At 33.9% G+C, this 27355-nt stretch overlaps 1 protein-coding gene across 1 annotated transcript in view; it reads right to left on the bottom strand.

Moving 5' to 3' along the window:
* The window catches only part of LOC129216664 (sodium bicarbonate cotransporter 3-like), an 86792-nt gene that overhangs the window by 7941 nt on the left and 51496 nt on the right, over positions 1-27355 (bottom strand). Inside the window, exons 16-23 of the mRNA XM_054850881.1 lie at positions 26680-26835; positions 25639-25817; positions 17209-17281; positions 16925-16993; positions 10666-10842; positions 6438-6563; positions 2464-2496; positions 2126-2253 (exon numbers count right to left, since the gene is read on the bottom strand). Coding sequence (XP_054706856.1) covers positions 2126-2253; positions 2464-2496; positions 6438-6563; positions 10666-10842; positions 16925-16993; positions 17209-17281; positions 25639-25817; positions 26680-26835 — 941 coding nt within the window. The remainder of the gene's footprint in view (positions 1-2125; positions 2254-2463; positions 2497-6437; positions 6564-10665; positions 10843-16924; positions 16994-17208; positions 17282-25638; positions 25818-26679; positions 26836-27355) is intronic.

The following is a 27355-nucleotide window of genomic DNA, read 5'->3' as shown; positions in this document are numbered from 1 at the left end:
CTAAGTCTCCCATTGAGAATTCCCGTACAAAACACATTGATGTAAGGTACCATTTTTTAAGAAATTTAATTGAGCAAAAGATTTTTTTGATTAAATATGTGAGGACAAATATAAACATCGCGGATATTTTCACTAAACCCCTATCTAAGAATTGTTTAAATAAACTTTGTAAAATTATATTTAATTGGGATTAAATGAGGGGGGCGTATCAAATTTTTGAACTGTTTTTCAAATGTATCTTTTGTAAATATAATATGAATGTAGTTAAATGTTTTTAATGTATATAATGTGTTTTTTGATGAAATTCCTTCAAGAGGGGGGAACTTGTTGGGCTAAATGCCTTTATTTTTGGTTCTTGAAGGATTTCACCAATATTGTTTAAAAGAAAAATCATTTTGTGACTTACCTTTTGCCATTCCGAGAGAAAACTTTGCGCGAAGAATCCCATCCACCTGCCGCCAACACTCAAATGTCCGAGTTTGAATCGGAAGTGTTCGGAAAACATGGGGCATGCTATGATTGGTTGTTGTCATTCGGCAGATGTCGGTAAACTTCCGAAAGAGCACGTGTCAATGACGTGATGAAATCATGTTGAGGTGTTAAGTGCTGAATGCCAAATTAAATAAGAATTGTGCAACCGGCAAGCTGTGTTTTCTCCGGGTAGAGTTGTTCTGGCAATATGCAAATTAGGTAACGTCACATTGTTTCTGGAAAGGCCGAATCGGGCTATAAATACGCTGACCGGCTGGAGCTCGATCGCTTGGGCTTCGCTTCGTTTTTTTTTACTTGTCTTCTCGTCTTGTGTTGTGTGTTGTGAACGGGTTCGTTAAATGTCATCCTAAATTTTTTTGGCTTCTTGGTGAGGTCTGGTTTTTCCGGGAAAAGCACTGGTGATGTTTTGAGTTTGGAACCCGTGTGTTGTGATGACGTCTACAAAAGCAAAGAGTTCTAAGTTTCCCTGATGTGGGTCTTTTGTTCTCCTGCGGAAGAAGATCGCGTCCATCCCTGGCATACCTTTCCTTGATGTGGTGAACTGTGGCTCACGCGGTGTGAATCGACCTGCCTGCAATTCGTGGAAATTGCCATGCTGTCCAACGGCCGGTGAAACGTCACCTTGGAACACCAACAGGACTTTTAATCCATGCATGGACCCATTGTAAGATCTTTTTTCTAATTTTTCCCGGGGAACAAATCATTGTGTTGTAACCAATTTTCAATATGTGTCAAATAAATGTTTTTCAGTGTAAAGAATGATTCATGTTTTATTTTCTCCGGGCAGACCACTACCTCAAATTTTTAGTTGGAAATGAGTTGCCTAATTTTCAGCTTAGCTGTAGGCCATAAACCTCAAATTATATCCAACAAAATTCCTTTATCCCAACTGACTCTATAAATGTAAACTGTGTGAAAAAAGTTAGTGTTTAAATCTCGCCATTTAACTGATACAGTAGATTATGGTAAAAGGAAATATGATTTCCTACACCAACAGTCATAAAGACATTTTTTTAACAACCAGTTACTAGTTACTCTTAAATAGTGTAGTCTTGGACTTATCTCTCTCTCTCTCCCCCCATGTAATACTAAATGCCTATCTCATTTGCATTAAAAAGTGAACTTTCGTCAACGCCAGCGTTGAATTCCGGTATGGACGACAGCGCTACCTAGCTACAATCTAACGATGGCGTTGCTGTGGCGGAGGATTCGAACATTCGCTTCATGAATATCTACATATGTGGTAATTATTTTTGAAACAGCACTACCCAGCTGTCATCCAATAAAAGTGTACATATGGTGATGGATCCAAACAATTCAAATCAAATTTTTAATTGCTTAACTTCCAAATTTAACTTTAGAAACTAACAAATTGTTAAATTCTCCATTATTAATTTCTGATAACTTCGATAGATGGCAGTGACCTCCTACCAACATTGACTGGTCCTCATTCCCTCATTTTGAGTTCATTTTCACTATGTTAAAAGAGAGAAAGTGATAGGCATTTAGTAATACAGGGACGTTGTTTGGACACATTGCTCAAAATTTTGTGTCTCAATTTATCCAAAGCCCTTTACCCAAACTGAGTCTATAAATCTAAAATGTGTGATATAAGTTAGTGTTTGAATCTCACCATTTAACTGATAGAATCTTTTTCTGGCTCTTATGAGATTGCTGATCAATACTTTTCCACATTCCACTTTCCATTAGAACTTCTGAAATGTTTATATTTGCATGACTGTTGTTGCTATGCATGGTAGACTTTGATTCAACACCACCGAGGCTAACATTCGACTCAGTAGATGATGCCTGCAAGGGTAGAAAATACAAAGAATCAACTTTAGTCTGGGTTAATTTCAAAAACTCGTCAATTGTTCATAATTGCATATCTATTGCAACAAAATAATTTTTACTTAAAAGTAAATCAAGTAGGAAAATTAATATGAAAAATATGATAGTTTTATTTTTTGCATATTTACTTTTTTCAAGAACACAGTGCTCGCTCTAGAGAAGTTTCACTATGCATACTCTAAAAGTGCTATGCAATAAAACCAGACCCAGTTACTGGGGTAGGTAACCTGTACCACCCCCTAGGGCGGCAGAAAATTTCATGATGGCAAAATGTAAGGAGGCAAAAATAGAAGACACCCCCCCCCCCCCCTCAAATCTGTTCCTTAGTTTTGTTATTTTGTAGCAGAAATTGCAGTAATCCGTCAGAGAATGCTCTATGATTAAAAATATATATATACATTGCTAAGAAGAGGGCGACATTTGTCAACCTCACCTGAGGTGGCAAAACTACTAGAGCCCTAAATAAAACACATAGCATTTTTTTAAAATAATCATTTTACATAGCAAGAATAGAGAAGCTTTAACTTTCCTTTTTAAATTTCTGTATTTATTAAATGGAATGATCTTATGCATTTAAGGGTGTGTGTTACTAAACATTAGGGCTCGACCGATGGCTATTTTTGGTCGATGGGCCGATGCTGATTGTTAGCCGATGGTTCAAAGAGGGACGATGGCCGATTATGTTTTGTTTCAAATGGCAGATGGCTGATCCCACAATGGTAAATAGAAACCTCTAACTAAAAGATGGCAAAAAATGTTGGTTTCAAACATTTTTTAAGGAACAAAAAAGTATTCAGTACATTGCTGAAAGCAATGTACCATAGAAACAAATCATATTTAAAAAAGTGAATGGATAAACAAATATGATAGCTAGAGGCCTTTGACATATTTATCTCCTTTTTTTTTGTGTGTGTGTGTGTGTGTGAGTAGTGTTCCTGCTAGGCCGTTTTTGAAGGGCGCAGCGCCCTGCCCTTTTCCATATCAGCAGAATGCGCCCTGCCCTTCTTTTAGATTGCGAAATGCGCCCTGCCCTTTTCAAAAATAAGAAAATGCACCTTTTGTTTTTAAAAAGATGCCTCAACCATCGTTTCGACCTGCCGCGATATCGGGGCAATTTTATTTGTCCAGCGATTGTCTACAAAAACGCCCATGTCTTATCCTTGTTCCCAGAATTTCACCTTGAAAACGGCCAAATAAACAAAAGGAGAAGCAAATACCTAGGGGAAGAAGGGATGAGATTCTCAGAATTCAAAGAGGCTTATCAGTAGGAAACAAAGGCATGTTCTTCCCTTCTACTGGGGGTTGGTTTTTGAAAGGTTGTGGGAAGGAGTGGGGTCTTCTGGGAAGGGAGAGATCTTTGCTTCATTCCTTCCCATCCTTGATCTTCTGAGAATCAACAATGAGAGAGGGAATAGGACAATTTCCTAACATTTCAGCCCTTTGTGTCCGTTTTTCGTGTGCACGTGGAAATTAGGCTTAGCCAATTATAGCGCATTGCTAGTGATTGTGTAGCAATCTTTTCACATCTGTTTCTGGAAAGTTAACTTTCTGATTGTTTCCTAAGAAGAACATAGTACAAAGCTTACTGGGCTAAAATGCAAGGAAATTTTTTTAATATCTTGGGTTTTTAACCCCCATCCCCAGCCCCCCCCCTAAAAAACCATTTCATATAGAAACATATTGCATTGACAGGGAGTTCATTCAATTCTCTCCTTTTTGCTAGTATTTTTATTATCTTTGTATATGTGTGTGTGTGTGTGTGTGTGTGATTCATATAACAGATTATTTAAAACACTTATTGACATAATAAAAAGCATACTTTTGACTAACTTGTGCCTTTTTTCTAACTGAAAAAATCTTGCACTGTTTCTTTTTCATTCATAAATATTATACAATTGATTTTTAAAAAATAAAATTAAAATGGCGAAGTATTAAATTTTCACAAAAATTGTCTGAGATAAAAATCTTAGCTTGGCCCAAGCTGCTTATGCATTGCATTTAGGAGCGCATACATCTGCGAACGCATTTGTGTTATGAATTTGAACAACTCCAAGACTAGGAAATAGAACTCAAATAAAATCTTTTTAGTTTTGCAACTTGCTACCACTGCATTTTTGAAGCACTGCACACAGTATTTTAAGTTAATTATTCTATTTGAAGTGTAATATATTTAAAAAAGGAGAATTTACACTCATCACAATTTTGATGTCTACTAAAATACTTAATGGCACAATGCACATTACTAGGCAGTTTGTTTGGTAGAAAAGGGGGATTAGTTATTAAATACTGTTCTTCTTTAATTGAAAATCAAAGGGTTTTGAAATGCCTAGAATTTTATTAAAACTCTTATAGGTAGTTAAAATTATGGTCTGAAAAGTGTTGAAAAACACCCAAAACCAAGTTTCAGCATTAGCTAAATGTTCCTATGGAGTGTGGAAAATGTGCTTACCTTATTGTGTGTGAGGCATTTGTGCGTGGGGGGGGGGGGGGTGAGCTAACCCTATTCTGAACACAAGTGCGTTTTCAGGATGAAATCATATTTATTACTAAAGTCAGTGGTGATGGCGATCAAGGGGGGGGGGGTCATGGTGCAGACTAGACTGTTTGAATTTTTGCAAGGTGTTTTTTTGGTTGTTTTGCAAGGAGGGGGGACACTCAGTACTTTTTGAGTGGTGCATCATTGGTCTTGGATGGGGGGGGGGGACACCGCATTGAAATAGTGCCCCTTTCAAAAGCCAGCACCCTGCCCTTTTTTTTCCTAGAGTGAACACTATGTGTGAGTACTGTGCCAAAAATCTCAGCAAAGTAAGAAAAAAATTCAGGGGTCGCAGAAATATGTTTCTAACAAAAGAAGAGGAAAGAGAGGGTTTTAAAGGCTTGTGTGTATTGAAAAGTTACACCACCTGTTCAAAGGTAAAAACAGAAGAAAAACAAAACTTTAGCTAGAGATTTATTTTATTTTAATGAAGTTTAAAAATTAATAATCGAAATTACATTACTATCAAATTAATTTTAAATGTTTTTTGAAAAAAAAAAAAACTTTAGGTAGTTTTTCCATATTTTTTTTCTTTTTTTAAGTAAATAAAAACAGGGGCGTAGCCAAGGAGGGAAAAGAGAAGCGGTCCTTGAACTCAACCAACTATGGCCTGCAATCTCGTTTTCAAGGTTTCGATAAAATGACCGGGCAATGCCTCACAGCCGTCTTTACACAAAACACCTGAAAATCATTTAAAATTGATTTTTTGGAACTCCAGTTTCTTTAAACTCGCATTAGACAGTCTCTGAACTCTATTTTTTCGCCTTATGCCTACCAAAAGATGGCCTATAATCTCGTTGATAAGCCCTCAATTTGAAAAAGTTCTGAAGAACTGTTCCTCTCAACATCCTTAGAATTCTTCTAAAACTATTTTAGGAGTTCAATTTTGAAAAATTACTGGTGAAGAGCACCCCACCTCTAACATCTTTGAGCCTCATTTTTATGTACTAAATTGTTAAACTAACATGCAAATACATACTGTACTTATTTCGATTTAAGAGCACAACCTTTTTAAAACTCTCATCAAAGTGAGTGTTTGATAAGTGTCTGCAATGTTGCGAAAATTTGGGTAGCGATCTGAAACTTGGCATATTTCCCCTAGTCCAAAACTGGTGTTGGTCTTGTTGCTGCCCTATTTCGGGCCCTATGCTGTACTTACTTTTAATTATGCATAAAAATAGATAAGTAATAGTTAGATTTCTTTTCTTTTTTTCCCCGAAAAACATTGGCATTTAGATGTTTTTCAAGGCCGATGTTTTCTCCAAGTTAGCATCGGCCACCGATACCAATGGACAAATTTTTGAACAATCGGCGCCGATGGATCGGCCTGGCCGATGCATCGTCGAGTCCTACTAAACATAAGTGAGATAAGCATTTTCTAAGACCTTTAGGGTCGGTTTCTCGTACAATTTGTGGGCTAATACTTTTTAGCAAATTCCAAAACTTTCTAATTTGAATAATATTGAAGTTCTTTTAATATAACAAAGATTACTTCTAATAGTGTGTAAAAGAATACTGTTAAGTGGTTTTGTAATATATTTCCATGATATCACAGTACCTGTTTAAAAGCCTCATGTTCTTTTGCCGAACTTGAAAATTCTGGCATCACATCATCTAGCATCTTCAGGTGGTCTTTGTCAAAAATGAAACCCAATTTCCCTCTGATAAAAATAACGGCAACAAGCTAAAATTCAAATACTCATTCATTATTGATTTAACATTTACATCCTGTCAAGGAAAAAAAAATAACTAAAAAACACAATAAAACAAACTTATAGCAAAAAAAGAAAAAAAAATTCTAAAATTTACTTTCAATACAAATTTTTAGATTAACAACTCAAAAATTCAAAAAAGAAGCAAATTTTAACTGAACCACTATGAATATCCCACGTGTTAAAAAGAAATTCATAAAAATTTATAAAATAATAGTAATAACAAAAATAACAATGAAGTAAAATAGCAATTTAAAAAATGTTAACAACAAAAAAAAAAAAAAAAAATACTGATTGCAAAACAGAAGGCAATGTATAACTAAGGTATACCAACCAATGAATGAGAATTTAAGCGATATTACATTTCAAAAATTTGCAGCACTGTTGAAAATTGTGGCATTTGTCACATAATGGTAAAAACACTTCAGATATTATATGTAACCATTGCAGAAAAATAAAATAAATAAATAAAAATAAAATAAAAAAATGGGAGAGCTATTATGGTTCTGTATCATGTTTTTTGGGGGGTTGAAATGAAAAAAAGTGCCTCAACCTATTGAATGAACACCCCAACCAAAGAAGAAACTATGCATTTTCTAGTCGTTTTCTTTCTGAAAATGTGGAGAAAGAAGTTACTACTGCATATTCGTCTCAAAAAAAAAAAAGCTTCTAAAACGGGGCTGTAGCAGTATACTGTAGTGTGTAGGTAAACGGCAGTATCTGCAGAAATGAGGTTTCCAGATATTTGAAGAAACACGTTTTGGATTCAATACTAACAATAGAGAAATGGTGGAATTAGACGTCTTTTTCGCACCTTTTTTTCAGCGGAAACCAAATAAGCGAGCTTGTACAATAAAGATAATGTACAATAGATGACAAAAATGCAAAAAAAAAAAAAAGAAAGAAAAATTTGCAGTTACTGCCCTTTACTTGCACACGGCAGTATAGCCCTCAAGGGCTCTTGCGCTATTAAAACTAAATAAATCAACAAAAAGGGGGAGGTGGGCTTTCACTGGATTCACCCTATAAAAAGAAAATTAAGCACAGTAACTATCTCATACTGATATAGTAAGCTAGAAACTCATATACATATGTATAAAAGACTTATCTATCTTAGTTGACCTTTATTTGAATAAAACAGAATAACTTCAAACCCACTTCCAAAAATTCGTCCCCTTACCTAAATGTCAGATAAATCTAATAAAACTGTCCATTTGTAATTTTATGCAGCTAATTAAACATTTTTATAAATTCTATAAACAGTGAACACTAAATGGTAAAGAAAACATTTGATAGCTCTTTCAAATTTTAGGAGTAAATAAACACCTAATTCAGTCAAAGACTATCCAAAATAAGACCTGTGGTTGTTTGAGAATGAAATTTATTCGACAAAATAATTACATAACTTTCAAATGACTGCCTCTAAATAAAAAAGCCACGTAAGAAAGAATTAGGCACTTATATGTCAGTTTTTTCTTCAAAACTAAAAATCTAATTTTTAGAGCTCACTCGTTTAAAAGGTGTTGTATATGATTTCCTCCCTGTTTCCTTCATGTGAAAACAAATTTTAAACTAGTTAAAAAGCTAAACTTAATCACTGCTAATCATTCTATGAACATTTAGGTATATTTATGACAATGTTTAAATTATTCTTATTGAGCAAAGAATTCTTTATTTTTTTAAGTTAGCACTGAGGCAGATGATGCAGAACTTGTGAACATAACCTCCGGAGCACATGTGAACAGTTCCAATATCCTTTCCATAACACTAATGTTAGTGTAAGATATTACAAGTTAAAAAAAGTGTAAACATTTATTATTATTTACTTGTTTATTGTTAATCTTTATTTATTCATTTATTTTTGTTACTAAATAGTTGGTCAACAATTTAGTGTTATAGAAAAATTATAGGAAATAAAAAGACACGAAACATTTCATTATTTAATTAGAATCTTGAGCTGAAAATAATTTTTAAAGGAATTATCATACTAGGCAAGAAGCTTAAAAGCATACTGTACATAATAAAATATTCTTTGTACACTGTGTAGTTCAATGAGTATAAGTAAAGGAAATCCGACAAAGCTTTTGTTGGATGTCCTTTCATCCTCATTACTTTTTGCATTGAAAAAGGCGTTCCTTGTAACGCTCAAACACATATCTGCAGTAATCTGCAATATGTGCTTTCTGACGTTGTTATTTCTTACTTTACTTTTCAGCACAAAGGTATTTATTTATCTTACATATATGTATGTGTTTCATTTTTCAGAGTTTTTCTTTACAGCATGATGCTTGTCCGGCTTTTTCATTCCTGTCTGTATGCGCCTTCGGCTTCTTCACATATCCCCTCCCCCCCCATGTGAACAATAGAAGACATTAAAAAAAAAAAAAGAGTTGAGAAAGCATTTTTTTTTTAAATATCAAAAAATCCATGACCAAGAAAAGGCTATTTCATCAGGGGGACAATTTTTCTCTGAGAAATTGAACACTTAAACACATATATATAGTATTTTCGGGAGTAAGCGCTGCATCGAAATATCTGCATCATCAAGCAAGGGAAAAAAATTTTAATGTACGAGCCGCACTCGGTATAAGCGGCGCACCCAACATTAAACAACTTAAAAGCACAATTAGTAGTAAAGAAAGCTGGAGTGAAATACAAATGAAAGATTTTTAATCAACAAAACTATATATACAGTGAAGCACCATTTATACCTTTTGAAGGGACTGTATGAAAAAAAGCGTACCAACGAAAAAACATATAATAGGTATAGGTTAATGTGTATTAGACTTTACTGGAACCAATTTTAAAAATGTATAATTGTTAAAAACGTATAAAAGAGAAACGTATAAACTGTTCTTCACTGTACTTTACTGAAAATATAATTTTCTTACATTGGGAGGAGACATTGGTTGGTTATCCACAGCGAGGGACGCATACCCTTCCCCTCAATGCCTCGCCAATGTCAAACTCTCTGGCCCAAGTAGCACAAAAATATAGATTGACGTAGAAACGACATAGGCTAACGTTTAAATATCGGATAGTAACAGATGAGGTTCATGAAACATTTCGAATTACGTCGAAGTAATTTTTTGGCCGACTTTATTTAAAAAGTCATTTCTGCTGCTTATTTTGATGTTAGAAATCAATTAATCAATATTAAAAGCATTTATATAGTAATATTGTTATTTATATAGAAAATAGAGCAAAATAGAGAAAATTGCAAACATCAAAAAACATTGTTTTATTATAGAAAAAAAAATTGAAACACTGATGTACTTTTTCCAATTCATTAATTGTTATGTTGTGCTACCTGCCAGCAGCAGGATAATGTGGTGCCATCTATTGGCAATATTTTCAACGTTTTTTAAAACTTTTTTTCTTTTTTTTTCATTGAAAAAAAAAGACTGTATCCCCCGCACCCATTTCTGGTATTTTTTTTGAGCAATCACATTGCTTATTGTTCTCATTTGACTGTTTTGAATTCCTATGATTTTGTCTCCCCCCCCCCGGCCTCCATCTGCACCACCACCGTTGACCGGCGCCTCACGATGCCGCTCCTCTAGCGAAAACCGTCTCCAGGTTGCGTCCATATCCTACACACACACCTGCATCCACACACTCATGCCTGCACACAGATACAAATACACACGCATACATACACACACCCATACGTCTACATACACACACACACTCGTGATTGCGAAAAACATAATTTGAATTCAAAAAGCCAAAATTCAAATTAATTTTTCTTTCTTTCTTTTTTTTTGTTTTTTTTCTTGCATGCACCACGATGCTTATTCCCAAAAATATGGTATATATGTTACCATGAAAGACTGAAATTGGAGAATATCGACTTTCAGTTATTCACCAGAAACATCTAGTCTTTTGGAGATGTCTTTGGCATGCAAATGTTGATATTCACCAGCAGTTACATGATTTCTGACTTTCACAGCAACATATACATATTGTTATATTTATATGATTAAATTTTTAGCATATGAACTACATTTCATGAAATGCTTTTGATATTTCTTAAATGCAGTCAATAAAAAGTTTTAAGAAAAATAGACATACCAGAAAAGGAAATATAAATGCAGTTTCCTTGATAAATTTGCAGGAAAATAAAAGCCCAAATAAGACAAACTGTAAAACGGTATACATTCTCACTTGACGAATTGGAACATGGCGCAAGTAGCTATAATCAGGCTGATATTTTACAGGCATGAACATCAACATTATTCTTTCAAAAAACTGCAGGAGAAAAAGAAAAAAGCTTGAAAGTAAATAAAAACTAAAAGTAATATTTTAAAATTTACTGAATACTGTTTGCAAAAGAGAAATACATACCCAATGAACATTTTTTTTTTTAATCATCATGATAAACATTAAGATTAATTATTTGAACTCTTGTATGATAAACTGCTCATAACACTTATTCTTCTGCTTTGAATTAAAGATGGAGATGCACCAAATATTCAGATGGTACTCTGTATACTGCCTATTCGGCAGATAATCCAAATTCTCGGTTCGACTGAATATTTTAGTATTCGGCAACAAGTTTAAATATCTGACAATTGGTAAACAAGCACACATTTTTTCCTCCACAATGAATAAAAGTTACAGTACAGTACCATAGTACAACTTATACAGGGTGTGGCAAAAAACTTGGACATAGTTTGCATCATCTAATGGAAGTAAACTAATTTCTTTTTAATGAGTGTCTTTTTTTATTTTTGTCTCTCATTTTATATTAGAAAATAATTTACAATATACACTGGTGTTCAAAAGTTAAGCATAATTCATAAAATGCGAAAAAAATCTGTAAATTTTCGTAAAATTATATAAAGTTACTTATGGAGATTCATTGGTTGAAGAAGAAACAATATGTTTATGCAAAATAGTATAGTCGATGGTGTCATGCGCGAATTAGGTGCGCGTTTCGGAATGTGGATAAAAGAGCTCGCACGCTTTAGAAAGTTCAGGCGCGTTTCATGCAATTGCTGTACCAAGAAACATTGGATCTGGTGAAACAGAACTAATAATGGCAAAAAGACGCCAATTGGACATGTTTGCGAAAGGAAGAATCGTTGGAATGCTAGAATCTGGACGATCACAAAATGAAGTGTCTCGTATTCTTAATGTGCCTCAGTGTGTAATCTCGAGACTGTGGCAGAGGTTTTCAAATATGGGAGATGTTACCCGCCGACCAGTACCAGGACGACCAAGAGTCACAACCGCAAGCCAAGATCGTTTTTTGGCAATTTCTACACGACGTCATAGAGACAGCTGTGCCAGAGAACTGGGTTCGGCGCTCAGTGCCGTCACAGGAATAACAATTTCGAGGCAAACTATTTACAGGAGACTCAATCATGTCGGTATGTATGACAGAAGACCAGCAGTTTGCATTCCTCTCACATCAGCGCATAAACGCGCTCGTTTAAACTGGAGCTTGCAAGATCGGAATTGGAGTCAGGGACAGTGGGCTAATGTGATGTTCAGTGATGAGTCCCGTTTTACTCTACAGAGTGATTCTCGTCAGGTAACAATCTGGAGAGAAAAGGGGACTCGTTTCCAACCGCAAAACATAAGAGAAAGACATCACTTTGCGTCAGCAGGAGTAATAGTGTGGGTGGGCATTATGTTGGATGGCCGCACCGACCTCCATATTTTTGAGACAGGCTCAGTCACTGGTCAAAGATACAGAGACGAGGTTCTTGAGCCTTCTTTGTTTCGAGGTGCTGTTGGTTTTGAGTTCATATTCATGGACGATAACGCGCCATGTCACCGAACAGCTGTGATCGATGACTTCCTCGAATCAGAAAATATCCAGCGAATGACGTGACCTGCGAACTCCCCTGATCTGAACCCTATCGAGCATGTCTGGGATATGCTCGGGAGACAACTTGCAGCCCGATCGCCCCCGCCAAGCTCCGCTCCGGAGCTAAAAAGAGCTCTCCAGCATGCTTGGAACAGTTTAAGCCCACAACTCATCCACCACCTCATAGAAAGTATGAGTAATCGTTGTGCAGAGTGCCTGGCAGTCAGAGTTGGCCATACACACTATTGAACTTCAGCATTATCTTTTAAAGAAAATTTTTTTTTGCAAAGAGTAAACTCCTCATATGCCTAATTTTCATTTAAACTATTTTTTGGGATGATAAAAGTAAATATTACCGTTTTTTTTTGAGTAGTTTCCTTATTTTGTAACCATGTTGCAGTCGCATATCACGTTTCCCCCTATTTCGATGTATATTTCTCACATTACTCACATAAATAACAAATATGCTTAACTTTTGGACACCAGTGTATATCCTAGTTTATGTATTGTGTTTCGGGTTTCTTATAATTTTAAGCAAAAGACCTGCTAATTTAAAGTTGTTTAACCACGGAGAAGGACAATTCTTTTATTTGTTGCGCCTCGGCAAACAGTATTTGATGCAGTATGCCACTTCTAGGGGATTGGAAATGATAGTCAATGTCCAGGAAGTGTACAAAAACGAACAGTGAACACTTCTGTTAATCTTCAGGCCATCCAAAAGTGAGTTCAAGAAATCCTTGGGTTTCCACAGGAGAAGTCTTTTGTGAGACGGGAATTTATGACCGATAAGTGTGACTAAGGGCAAAAACAGAGCTCGAACAGAAGCTTTACAAGTTCCAAAAAATTTAGCCCTTTTCTGAAGAAAACACATTTGTATAGCTCCAAAAATGCCAAAAACGTTTGAGGCAGGCTGCAAGTCTGCGCTGGAAAGAAAACCGTTCACTGATTTACCATTCAACTAATTCATCACCCCCAGAACAATAGCATTTGGTCTGTAAATGCTCCAAGCACCATAGAAAATATTAAACAATGCCAAAATATGAAGTCAGGCTTGGTCTGTGATGGAATCAGCACAAGCGACAAAAATCTCTGGTTTTTTGTGGACGAGGGCCGTAAAATGAATCAAAAAGTGTACCAGAGGGACAGTTTAGAAGCTGTCGTACTTCTGTGGGACCGAGAGCACTTCAGAAATGTAAACTGGACATTTAATTAGACTCCACGCCAGTTCATATGGCCAAAAAGACAAGAGACAAAGTGGTGCAAATGCACACTGTTTTGACATGATATCATCTGTAGAGTGGATGCTCTACTAGCTAGAACTCAATACCATTTATTACATTGCATGGCCTATTTTAGAGTCAAAAGTCTACCCTGAAACTACACAAAAGTTTGGACTCTCTAAATCAATTGCTTTAGAGGGAATAGGGTTGATAAAAGGTAAAAGATTTGCGGCCTTAGGCTTAAAGTTTCAACAAGCAATTACACCTCTGTATCACTGCTAAGGGCGGCCAGTTCCAAACTAATTAAATTTATTGATTGCTAAAGGTTTACTCATATTATTTTTATTTGTGTTATGTTAAAAAATTTATTTTTTAAATTGTTACATGGAAAATTGCTTGTCGGGGTTTTTTCACCGCACCCTGTACTATCACATTTAAAGTAATTTTAAGGTAAAAGAGACTCGGTTAAATTTTGTTGTTTTTCAATTTTTCTTAAATCTTATGACATATTACTTCAATCTTACTATTAAATTGATTTATATATGAAATAGTAACCAGAAAAAAAAAACTTATTAAAGGAAGTGTTTATAAATATAAAGTCAAATTAACTGGCATTTAGCTAAAAAAAATACACATTTTGGGGGGGGGGACTTTTTTTTCAAAGTATTGAAAAGGTGATTAATATCTATACATATAAAATGAAACACTTGGACAGTAAAGTTTTAGTATTTTCATTTCTGTATTTTTACACAATATGAAATACTAAATATTGTTTTAAAATGATCTACTTAAATTGATCTCTGTAATCAAAGTTTAATAACAGTAAATTAAGGTGCAAGATTACTAGGCATTCTACAAGATTCTTTATTTATAACATAGGTTGTTACTACGATATCAGTTGTCAGGGGTCTGTCCAGGATTTTTCACAGGGTATGTTTTTTTGTGAAAAATCAAATATTTTTGCGAAAAATAATTAATTTTGTAAAAAATCAAATAATTTCAAAAAAAAAAAAAAGATTTTTTTTTTTGTTAAAACAAAATTTTAGAATTTAGAGATGGCACAAACTGCATCAATTAAACTTAAAGTTGAGTGTTTTCCTCTTCTATGTCGAGAAAATCATTCTGGAGTGGTCTGATATTTGGCCGGAGGGGGGGGGGGGGGGGGGCATCGCTCTTTCAAGTATCAATATTTATCTACCATTCTACATTATGTTAAATTATACTAGAAATATTTCTGTACAGTATTTAAGATAATTGTAATAAAAAAAAAAATAATAAAATAAAAGTCAGAATAGGGTTCAGCATTTGACTTTTTGACCCAAGACGCTCTTAAAAAGCACAGAATTTCGTTTAAAACTTATAATTTCCGCGCTTTTAACAAAAATAAAAAGATATTTTAATTGTTTACCTCTTAACAAATCATAATAATTATCAAAATTTAGAAAAATCGGATTCCCATAGCGGATGCAAGGCGATCGCAATTCTCAAAGTGAAGGCATCAAAAGTATAAAAATGGCTTGTAAAAGAAATATTTTTGATAAAATTATTTTAAAATTGCATTTTAGAGTCCTATGATAAACATTTCATTAATATCTGTGGACACAGTTGACGCAAAAAAAAAATAAATAAATAAATAAAATAAGATAATAAAATATAATAAATAAAATAAAAAATAAATAAATAAAACATAAATAATTCAGCATTTTAATTTTTGACTCATAACAGAAAATAGAATTTTGCTTTAAAAACTTGAAATGAGAGTTCTAACACAAATAAAGAGACTTTTCATTTATTTGCATCCTAATAAAGCAAAGTTAGCTTGAAAAAAGAACAAAATATGATTCTCATATCGAATGTTAAAAGATTGCATTTTTTCAAAATGTAGACATCTAAAGAAAAAAAAAACGGTAATTAAAAGAATTTATTTAAAGTTAATCATCCTTGTTAGCATCGAAAAATCAAAACCCATATAATTTTCTACCAAAATAACAATTAAACATCGCACCGCACCCGCACCATAAAAACGCAAATATTGAGAAGCTGGTAAAATGATGAAAATATTTTCTAATCAAGTCATTATAAAGGTTCAACGCCAGAAGCTAAGTGGTGATAATTTTGAAGTTGGTAACCCTATCTGAAGCGATCATATTTTTCTTCCACCCTTACTATCCCTTTGCAGTTCTAAGTTCTTTTCGCAGATATATATTATTATTGTTTATTAAATCATAAGTGGCGGGGGTTTGCGAAGTGCTTACCAATGCCTTTTCAGAAAAGTTTGCAACACCGCTGCTAATTAGCTGTGATAAAACAAATAACAAGCATTATATTTATTTGGCAGTAGCAATTATTGATCCCTTGCAGAAGCATTGCAAGAAGTCCGATTTTTTTTTTTTTTTTTTCAAAATTAGCCGATTTTGTATAAGCTGATCCCTCTAATTTGACTTTAAAAAAAGGTTCCAAAAATTATTGGTTTATACACAGAAATATGCAGTATTTTGCTTTCAGATTTGCTCTTTCAATAAACAATTTGTGAAAGATCCAATCTTGTTTATCAGAATTTTGCGAAGGGTCCGTTTTGTTTGATCAGGATTTTGTGAAAAGTCCGTTTTGTTTGATCGGGATTTTGTGAAAGGTCCGTTTTGGTTGATCGGATTTTTGTGAAGGGTCCGTTAATTCGTGCCGTTCGTTAATCCGTTTCAATTTGTGCAGAATTACAGTTAAACAGAAATTAAATCATTCATTTCATTTTTTATTTATTTAAAAATAATAATTATACTTTTCATGTAGATAAATTTAAAGTATTAAATGGAGATGCATTTCCATTTTACCCAAGACACAAAATCGGTAAACCTTTTCTATTTTAAATTGACCAAAAATAAAAATACAATTTCAATTTAGTCAAAAGTTTTCAACCAGAAATTCAGTATTCGGCCAAATATTCGGTTAGAATTTGGACAGAATATTCAGTATTCAGCCAAATATGGTACAAAGTACATCTCTTCTATGTATGTATGCTTGAATCTAAATCATGATTTTGCACAACTCTCTTTCAGGATACAATTGTATTTGTACACAGTATAATTAAAAAAAGTTCTCAGTTTTCTAAAGCATGACAAAAAGCTATTAAAATTTGATTTACTTAAAGAAAGAAGGGCTGTCGAATCAATGAACCTATTTTCTGCATAGGATATGTACAAAAAGAAATAAAAGCATAGGTTATTTCAAAATTAAGAAACGAAAAGACAACAGGAAAAGATAATAGTATTAATTCTATAAAAGTAACAAATATACATACTTGTAAACCTTTGAGTGAAGAAACACCCATGAAAAGAAACACACCATACAAAATAGGCATTGGTATGACCTAAAAATAATTAGTTGACATTTTTATCACTGCAAAAGGCATAAGAGTACAAAACAATACATTAGACAGTTAGGATTCGAGCTTGGATACAAGACAATTCAACACCAATTTAATAAAAAACATATGACTTTTTCCTTTAAAAATACCACATAATATAGAAATTAACAGTGATAAATGCATAAAATATAAGTTTAGTGGAATGAACAAAAGATTACCTGCAAAATATCACTTAAGAAAACTGATAGTCCTATGAGAATAAACACTAGGAGATGCGTTACCCGCTGTTCTCTATAAAGAAAAAAAAGAAAAATACTTTACAGATCTGTATTTAAATCTAGATATAAACAAATAAAATGTACCTGAAGTAACAAGCAAAATTTCAGTTATTTTAAGCACATTGGAGAATTAAACAAAGAAACTTTAACTCGGATGTGTCCAGATTTTGGGAGTGTAAAATATATTTTTTGTGCAACTTGTAGGAGCAAAAATGCAGTATTTAAGTTTTAACAACCTAATTAGCAGAAACTATACACATGTATTGTAGGCACTACTGTGGCATAACAAAATATGTTTTGAGTGCATTTTTTAATTATTTATAGCAAAGTAAAATAAGTGCTAAAAAAAAAAATATGTTTAAAAAATGTTTCTATAAAGAAGTAAAATTAATCAGGTGACTATTGATCTTTGAAGAAAATATTTCTTGGAGATGATATTTTAGCAAAAAAGTGAAAACTAAAATAAATGTATGCAAGGCAGTAAAATACTAGTACAGTAAAAATAGGGGTCGGACCCAAACATCCAAAAAAAAAAAAGCTAAACCTGGTGCAAATTGTTTATTACCCTCCCAATAAGAACAGGTAAAAAGTCCCACCCCATTGTGCGTCGGGTTTTTGAATGGGGGGCATCTAAAAATTGCCGTTTTGGGTATTTTTCCAGAAATTTAAGAGTAAATTTAAAGTGAGAATATTATGTTATACTAAATTTAAAAGCATGAAATTAAAGGTGTTTGACCCCCAAGAGGGATGACATAACCCACCAATGCTACAGAGCCCCCCCATCCCCGTAAAACGAAGCAGTACCCCCGAACCCCCCTCCATACATTTCATATGGAAACATTATTTTATGCTAAGTTAAAGTTAGAAATCGAGTGCGTCCATCCTCCAAGATCGATGGTGCACCTCAAAGCTACAGCACCCCCCCCTCCGTCAAATAAAATAAATCCTCAACCCCCCCCTTTTATTTCAAGTAGAAGTATTATTCCATGCAAATCTAAAATGCATTAAATCAGGACTGTCCACCCCATAAGAACATAGCTCATCTCCCAAAACAAAATTATATACTAAAATATTATCCTCCTTCCCCCCAACCTCTCTGATGGTGCACATTCGATTAAATAACCAGAAAATTACACTGACCTGTTTTTTGCTTTCAAATGATTTCTCCTAATCTTGTAACAAAAAGTCAAGATGTTTTTTGGAATCTAGATCCTCAGCAAAATCGTTATTGTTGCAGCTATGTCTAACACAGTTTGAGCATATAATTGAGCACTTCAGTCCATTTTCAGACTTTTCAAACATTCACTATATCCAATGAACCCTTCAGAGCAAGCACAAGATTTGAGACGCAGAAAGTCTTCTAGAGCAGAAGGCTTGGCTGTTGTAACAGGACGCAGATTATATTTCTGTGTTGCTTTCTTTGCACCCATCAAAAATGACACAAGCTTTCTCATACTTACAAGTTACCTATACACTGCATTGCTGGAATATTTCCTTGAAGTTTACAGATCATTACCAAAAATATGACCAAGCAGATATCTTCCATTTATTACATATGAGACAGTGAGAAGCAAAGGGATGTAAGTGGCAAAATTAAAAATTTGGAGATAACCAGTACAAATGGTTGGTGAACCTCTCCTCTATCTTGAGGCAAGAGATGGTACTAGTAGACCTGGTAATTGCTTCTATACAGCATGATTTAGAAAAGAAAATCAGTGAAAGCCTACCTAGGATGTTATCTTTAAACGAGTTTTATTCAAAACTTGAAAATGTCCACTTGCATCCCTTTGCTTCTCACTGCCTCATACATGACACCAGCTGTTCGTTCTGTGATGGTGGATGAACCTTTTGCTTCAGATAATAGCACTTTAACAATACAAGATTTCTTTCCTTCTGAAACCAGATTCATCGAATACTGATGGAGGATCAGCGCATAACTCGTACCAGAAGTTTTTAACAATTTGTTATTCCATCTTTACTGTTCATACCATTCGGTGTAAAACATGGTTTGGGCTTACACATCTTTACAGATAGTAACTACTCTCGCAACAGAAGCTAAAGACATAACTGTTTACCTCCTTTGCAAAGAAATGCCACAAAACTGTTTGCCTTCAATATCCTTTGTACCCGTACGTTAAAGGTCTCATCGCAACTCATCTTATCATTAGCGAGCAATACCACTACCAACTTGAGAGGGAAGAAACTTCTGGGGGCTTTTGAAACGGATTGTGATTTCCAAAATGGGAGACAAAAAGGTGTAAATATTTAGCATTCTATTGTTGTATTGCTCATTGCTCTCATCAACACTTGTTCTATCGTTGAATCACTACAGGTTCTAGACCACCTGAATTTGTCACTGCGTTAGATCGTTGGATAGCTGATGTTTTAGCTGATGTTTGATGTGATCAAATTTTTTTTTTATCGCATAATGTACTCAAAAGTTTGAGATAGTGTTGCAAGTATATGTCTGCATATTTAGCATAATTCACATAACCAGCTGCGTAAAAGAGAGGTAGCTCGGTGTTTGTCAATGAGAACCCCCACCGACTTAGAGGGTGCAGAATTGCAACATTGCCCGTCTCACTATTGGCAATTTTGATTTGTCCCCCCTTACGGTGATGGCAAAAGATTGTAGAAAAGTTGAAGTAAGTTAATCAAGAAGTAGGGAAACATTGGTCAATTTGGACTTTTTTTAAGCTGCACAGGAATTTTGTTTTCCAGCGCTCTAAACAGTTTAATAACTCCAATCACAAATTGGTTACTGAGCTCGCTTAGATCTTTTAGAATTATCATTCTGACATTACCATATCATTGTGTGGCATTTTGTACTTCTGAAAAATTTGAATCGGGGAAATTTTTTCGTGAACTTCACTGCAACAGTTCATTTTAGAATTTAAATTCAGGGTCCCCCCCCCCAAAAAAAAGCGATGGCGCACCCCTTAATTGTGACAAAGTATCCATCCAGAATAAAAGCCCTCAAAAAAGAAAGAAATACCCCTTGAAAAAACTGCCTTAAAAATTTCAATGACGCAAAGCTGATCCATGAGCCCCCCCATCCCCTCCCGCTTGTGCACCCCTCTGTTAATTAGAATTTTTTAACGGGAGAGTTTATTATTTTACTATTATAGAGTGTGATTTCTGCTAATTTGAGTATTTTGTTAAGTAATAGAAATTATTTTTATTTAAATAGAGGATTATTTCGTCCCCCCCTTCCCCCCAAAACCCGACGCGCAAAGTTCTGGGACTTTTTACCCCTTCTTGCTGGAAGGGTAAGAAGTAATTTGCAACAGGTTTCACTTTTTTTTTTGGATGTTTGGGTTTGGCCATTTTTTGGCCTAATTTTACTGTACTATACATAAAAGTTCATAGCAAATAATACAGATGTTTGAAAGAATTTTCAGAAAAGAGTAAATTGAAAAAGAGGAACCAATACAGAGGTACTTTTCTAAGCACAGTAGAATCTCGTTTATCTGGCTTCCGTTTATTTAGATCAAATTTGTAGAGTTAGAAAAAATATATTTACCTATATAATAATTTTAAATTATGATTGCAAGAACGGAACTTTTTAACACACCAAGTATTTGATTGATGTTTTGATTCAAATTACAACTCCTGCATAGAAGGTACAATTAAGTATAAGACTAATTTAACAAACAATGTGGCACATTTGAAGTGTTACTCATAGGCGGATTTAGGACCGAGTTCCTGGGGGGGGGGGGGGCAGGATTTTTTTTTTTTTTGAGCAACATTTTTATTGCCCCCCACTCTCATGTTTTTGTCTGTTTCCTTTGATTCATAAGTCCATGCTTTACTTTTTTGTGTCATTTACATTTAATGTGTGTTTTCATGCTGTCCTTTTTGAATTGACCTTAAGAGAGGGAGCTGATATCAAGAAAGAGACGCAAGGCTCCCTTTTAAGTGGGAAATAGAATATCTCCAATTTTAGGGTGCCGGTTTCTCCCCCGGAGGAAATTTTGTAAAATGGATATAAAATTCTGCATTTTGAAGCTTTATAACGGTTAATTGGATAGACATAGAAATTGCTAAACTAGATTATACAGTTGTACAGCATTGTTCAAACTTTGTAAGGAACAGCCAATTTAAGTTTGAAAGAAAAAATAAACTATAGATTTTTCATTACAACAACTTTTTTAGCCTAATTTCCCAGTAAAAGTCAGAAAAAAAAGAAAAAAGCATGAAAGAAGGCTTCTTAAAATCGTCTTAAAAATATCGCGAAAAACAAAATAAAGTAAAAAATAAATAAAATAATTAAATTTCAAAAAATTAAAAATTGAAAAGTAGGGTATTGAGATGGGGGAAAATGTCTGTCGGTCTGTCTGTCTGTCCCCCCTTAATAACTTTTGAATGAATAGTCCGATTCGAACAAACTTTTTTTTTGTTCGAAAGATCTCGGCACCTCATTCCCATATCTCACTTTTTGATTTGAACAATTTTTGTTCAATTTTGAACAGTTCAAAAAAACTTAACATTAGCGCCTACGGGGAAATTCAGGGCAATTCCGAACTGTGAGGCGAATTTGCTTCAAACTCTGTAGGAAAAAGCTTTTGATGAAAAACTTGTATATAAAATATCTTTTTGATTTGAACAATTTTCCGTTCCATTTTGAACAGTGTAATATATTACAAACGTGAGAACCATGATTTTTACATTTTTAATACAGGATGTGGCAAGGAGCTGAATTTGACATATTTTGGCATTCCTCCCCCTCTACCATTTGTTAGAAATTTTAAAATTTAAGGTTTGTAGCCACACGTTTCCAAATATTCAAGGTTTACAAGCACTGACAAATGAAATTAGTTTTTTTGAGCAATTTTCATTTTTTAAGAGACGAATCATGAATTTTTTTTGGGAGTTAGGGACCCACTTCGAAGCAGGGGCCCTAAGCAATAGCTTGTTTATCTTATAGGCACATTCGGCTCTGTTTGTAATTCACTCTTACCTGCAGATTTTTGCTTGATTTTTTGTATTTTTTACGAAAATTCGTCAGTTTTTACAGTTAAAGGATTTTTACGATTTTACCAATCTTTGTTAGGTTTTATAGACTTTTATGAAGTTTCAGCAAATTTTTCCAAAACTTTTGATGACTCAAGTTTTTTCCTCTTTGCTTTAGGTTCTAATTTAAAATAATCGTCAATTATTATAAGTGTTGCAGCTTAATGTATAGATCGTTTAGCCTATATTTTCATTTGTATACTTGCCCAACTGGTTTTTAGTCCAAAATAGTGAATTTAGACACAGTTTCTGCACCGCAGTGACACCTGTACTATTTGTACTTAATGTTCGTTTTTTTTCTTTTCTTTTCTTCCATCAGAAAAGGACATTCGCTTTTCTCTTCATTTTCACTAAACTATTCAAAAAAGAAAAAGTCATGATTTTTTTGTTTCAAGATTTTGGAAGATGTGTTGTTACTATATAAAGTCCTCCCAAAACTGGGGGGCATTGCCCCTATGCCCCCCTATAAATCCACCCATGCCCTTCTGAACTATTCAAAAAAGAAATAATAATAATAATTTCTTTTTTAAAATTTTTGGAAGATGTGCTGTCACTACATAAAGTCCTCCCAAAACTGGGGGCGCATTGCCCCCCTCTGCCCCCCATAAATCCGCCCATGGTGTTACTTAGACACGACTGCAGCTGAACTATAAGTATTGTATATATTCGCGTATAAGTCAAGAAGTTTATTACAAAAAATAATGTTTAAAGTTAGGGACTCAACTCATACGCAAGTCAGAATTTCCGAAATATTTCACCAATTTTTTTCTCTGGAAAAAAACACTTGAAAACGTCATCATTTTCCTGATTTTAGTCCATCTCTTTTAAGCAGATGCTAAAGAAGTAAAAACTTAAACATTCTGCTATGATTTTACATGATCTGACTGAAATAAATAAATAATTACCCTAAACGGCCGACCACGCAAAAAAGTGAAGGGATCGCCGTATTCGCGAATTTTCAAGATAGTCGCGAGATATTAATTTTTTTAAAATAATATGTAATATGGCTGCAGCATAAAATTTTATTGATATAAAATTAAAATGAAAGCAACAAGTGAAAGATATCGTAACAGCGAAATCGAACCCTTCACAAAAATCGCAATCGCAAAAATAAACCCTTTTGATGCAAAATAATAAAAATTCAAGACTTTTTTTAACATAAAAATGTTCATTACATTTCATTTTCCTCCATTTTATAATGCTTAAATCCAAAATTAGTGGCAAAATGCTCCCATTTTTTTCCAAAAATTGGGACTCCACCTATATGCAGGTTTTTGATTTTTTTCCCAATTTTTCTTCTAAAAGTAGGGGGTCAACTTATACGCGAGTATATACAGTAGTAAGGTATTAGCAAGAAACAGTACTATGTAGTTTTGTTACAAAGCATTGTCTTTTGCTGTAATAAATGTAAGTTCGCTTGTTTACAAATGTGGTTTGCTTGGTACCAGTATTTTCATTTATCCGGATTATCTTGGGTTCCAGTTAGGCTGGATAGACAAGGTTGTACTGTACAGTTGAATCTCGTTGGCATGAAATTGCTTTACATGAAATACTTGTTTGGTCCTGTGAGTTAACATTCACTTAATAATTTATCAGATAAGATGAAATCCAGTTATTTCATGTTAACTAGGTAACAAAACTTGCTGTTTCACAAAGCAGTATTATGTATTTATAAATCAAATATTTTGGTAGTAAAAGCATAGAAAACTTGATTATGACCTTTAAAATTCCTTCTTTAGCCATCTAGACATGAAATAACACCCTTCTACTCATCTCTTTACCATTACTGTGATATTACCCAATATATTTACAAAATATGAAAGGTAAAGCACATCTGATTTTACAACTCTCATTCAATTACATAAACACGCTGTTTTCTCCCCTACCTCTGATCTATGAAAATAATGCAAATCAAATTGTTCGATAAATACATCGACTGACGGAAATGAGTGGCAGCATCTGCCCAGCTTCCATTTTGAATGTAATTCTCACTCTGAAAAACAGATAGTTGAGTACCCCATTTATAAATGCATTTATCCCCTCAAAATAGTACAGTGATTACAGTAATTGCATTATGCAGTAAACGTTTAACAGTTGAAAACAGATAGTAATTCTTGACATTCCCTTCAATGTTTTCAAATTTCTCTCCCCTCCCCTTTCTTATCTGGCTCTACTACAACCACTCAGAAGAACTTGTCTACCTTAAAACAATATTTTGTTAGTACCTGGGAAGGAAAGAGTTGACACAAACTCATTAGAAAAGGCTAATATATTTGAAAAAAATGCAATAGAGTGAAGCCGCAAAAGTCAAAGTGCAAAGTGGCAACAGGGGTGTTCCCATAGGGTATACTCCATATACTCTCAAACATTTTTTAGACATATTATGTCTATGACTGCATACACAGATTGTGCATAAAGGATTACTAAGACTATACCCTTAAAAAAATGATGGGAATGCCACTGAGTGGCAAGCAATGTATGTTTGAACTACAGTCAAACCTTGATATCTCGAACCTCCTTATCTCGAAACCCTTGATGTCTCTAAACAAAAATTTTCGCCAGCATTTTCTATAAAAACCCCTATGTATTTTCCATAGTTATCTTGAAATTTATTTTTCCAAACCCTTGATATGTCGAAATTTTTGCACAGAAGCAAGTTTCAATTGTAGTTTTGCTTTAGCAATTTTTGTTGTAAAACCAGTTCCAGAGATAATTGATTAACGTTTTTCCTCCCTTTTCTTGGAAATTTTGTGAATAGGGATTGGGACAAGATAATAGGGGAGTGTTGGCATGAAGGGGGTGCAGTGTTTTCCCCAGAGTTTAGAATCTTCGCGCATTTCTCTCGAACATGTTGTCCACTTTGAGGAAAGGGGTTCGATTTTTAGTCCATCAGTTTTCAAGAGAAAACGGAAAATGCGTTCCTCATTTTCATCATTCAGCTTTTTAACTCCTACAAAATGGCTACTGAGAACCTTTTGAATGTGAGGTTACTGGTTAAATATAAAATTAGAATTTTTAGGTGAAAAAACCAAGTTGAAATTGTTGCTCTTTTCAAAATCTCATCCTGTGCACTTTCGACAATTAGAAAATTTCAAATCTAGTAAAATATTGAAGACTACTTTATTGATCGTAATTTGAAGTGGTCCCATAGTACATATATAAATGCATATAGCATACGTGTGTGTAAATGTGAGAGTTACTAGTGTAATTATTTAAAAACCTTGATAACTTGAAAACTCAATAGCTCGAAAACTTTCCCCGTCCCGAGAGATTTGAGATATCGAGGTTGTACTGCAGTGGTATTTCTTTTACAAAATGCAAAAACAGGGAAAGTTTTCTCAAAAATAAATAACTTACCGAACCCCCAAAAAATGAGGCTTATCTCCAGGAGTTGAACACTGAGAAGCCTCTTTTAAGGAATTTACATGTGTAATGGACAAAATTGTAGCTGCTACAAACCAAGGAAGTCCAAAAATTGAGCAAATTGCAATCAAAAATGCCACAACTAACAAATCCAAATGATAGCCATGACCTTTCTAGGGGAAAAAAAGAGTACATGAACAAATTTTAAATTTTTGGATGTACTGATTAAACTGAGAATAACTTTTTTCAACAATCCAAAAACATCAATATTTTTGAAACATAGATGCTTTAATAAAAACATCAATTACTTGAAACAATACATATGGCTGATGCTTTGCTTTTGACGCTTTTCTGATGTCCATGTTTCATGTTTGAAAATAAATAAATAAATACAAAAAAAAGTATAATTTTACATATATATGAAAATACAGAGACAGCATTACATCATTTATCAATGAAGCAAAATATATTTTAGTGATGATTCTTAAGTAAAGTTCATGATAAAAATTTCTCAAAAGAGCATCTACACAACAAGGGGTTATTAAGCCAAAAAGAGAAGAAAATCACAAATTAAGCAGTTTGATGCAACTTAAATCACCTCAAAAAATTTCAAATGACATCAATATACAACCAATAAACAAATTGTTTAAGAAAGAAAACATCAAAGACAATCAATTACTTATGAAAATGGTGAACAAGCTCATGCAGATCATTGCAAATGCATTATATAAAGTGTAAACACAGTTTTTAATTTCTTGAAAATAAACCTTAAATTTGTCTATTGTTTGTTTAATTCTTTTAAACATTATCAATTGGTTATGTTATTATATTGCTTAAGCTCTTTGTCCATGCCGAGATGTTTTTTTTTTTTTTTTAGCTTGATGAATCTTACATTATCTTTTAAAAACTTTACATATGCAAAAAAAGAAAAAATATCAAATTAATTATATATATTAATAGAAAAGTCAAATCTGTTAAGCTATAAAAAGAATGCTGAAGCCATTATTCAATTCTTTTGAGAACAGTTAAATTTACCTTCAGTTTATTCTCTTTTCGATTCACAATAACTGCAGTGATTTGTTGATCCATAAACACCAAAACAGTCAAAAGTAATGCAGGAATCATGGCAAACACTATACTCCACCAAGGATTGCCACCAAAGATGGGAATAACCCAATCTCTAAGTGCTGGCTGTAAAAAGATACGTACGTATTACTGTTAAATTGAATAAACGTAAAATATTAAGAAAAAGAAAGAACATAATACTAGCTACCACAGAAAATTATTTTCAGTAATCTTTTTCAAATTTCATATTGGGATTTAATCAAGATAAAAACAAACAACAGCAATAGAAGGAAAGTATATTCCTAGGGTGCCCATCCCCCTAAGAGCAAGGGTGCATTCGTTCCCAAATACAATAAAGACCCACACCCAGAGCAAGAGCCCCCCACCACTAAATAAAAGAGAAAAACTTCTTAAACCCCTCCCCCCCACTAAAAAATTTCAATCGTGCAGTCTGAGGTGTGCCTCCCCCCCCCCTGGCACTGTGTTTATTCTGTAAAATGACAAAACATGCAAGCTTCTATTTGTTCAACCGATTTTTCACATACTGATTTTTTTAGGGGGGACCACATCAAACTAAAATCCTAAGAAAATTTGCATAAATCTTTCATTGCAAGTCCATTAATGATGACAAACTCATTTTAGGTGG

This window comes from Uloborus diversus, chromosome 2 (assembly GCF_026930045.1).
Source record: "Uloborus diversus isolate 005 chromosome 2, Udiv.v.3.1, whole genome shotgun sequence".
NCBI classification, from domain to species: Eukaryota; Metazoa; Arthropoda; class Arachnida; order Araneae; family Uloboridae; genus Uloborus; species Uloborus diversus.
Note: the sequence above shows the minus strand (reverse complement) of the source record. Positions and strands in the feature narration are given on the sequence as shown.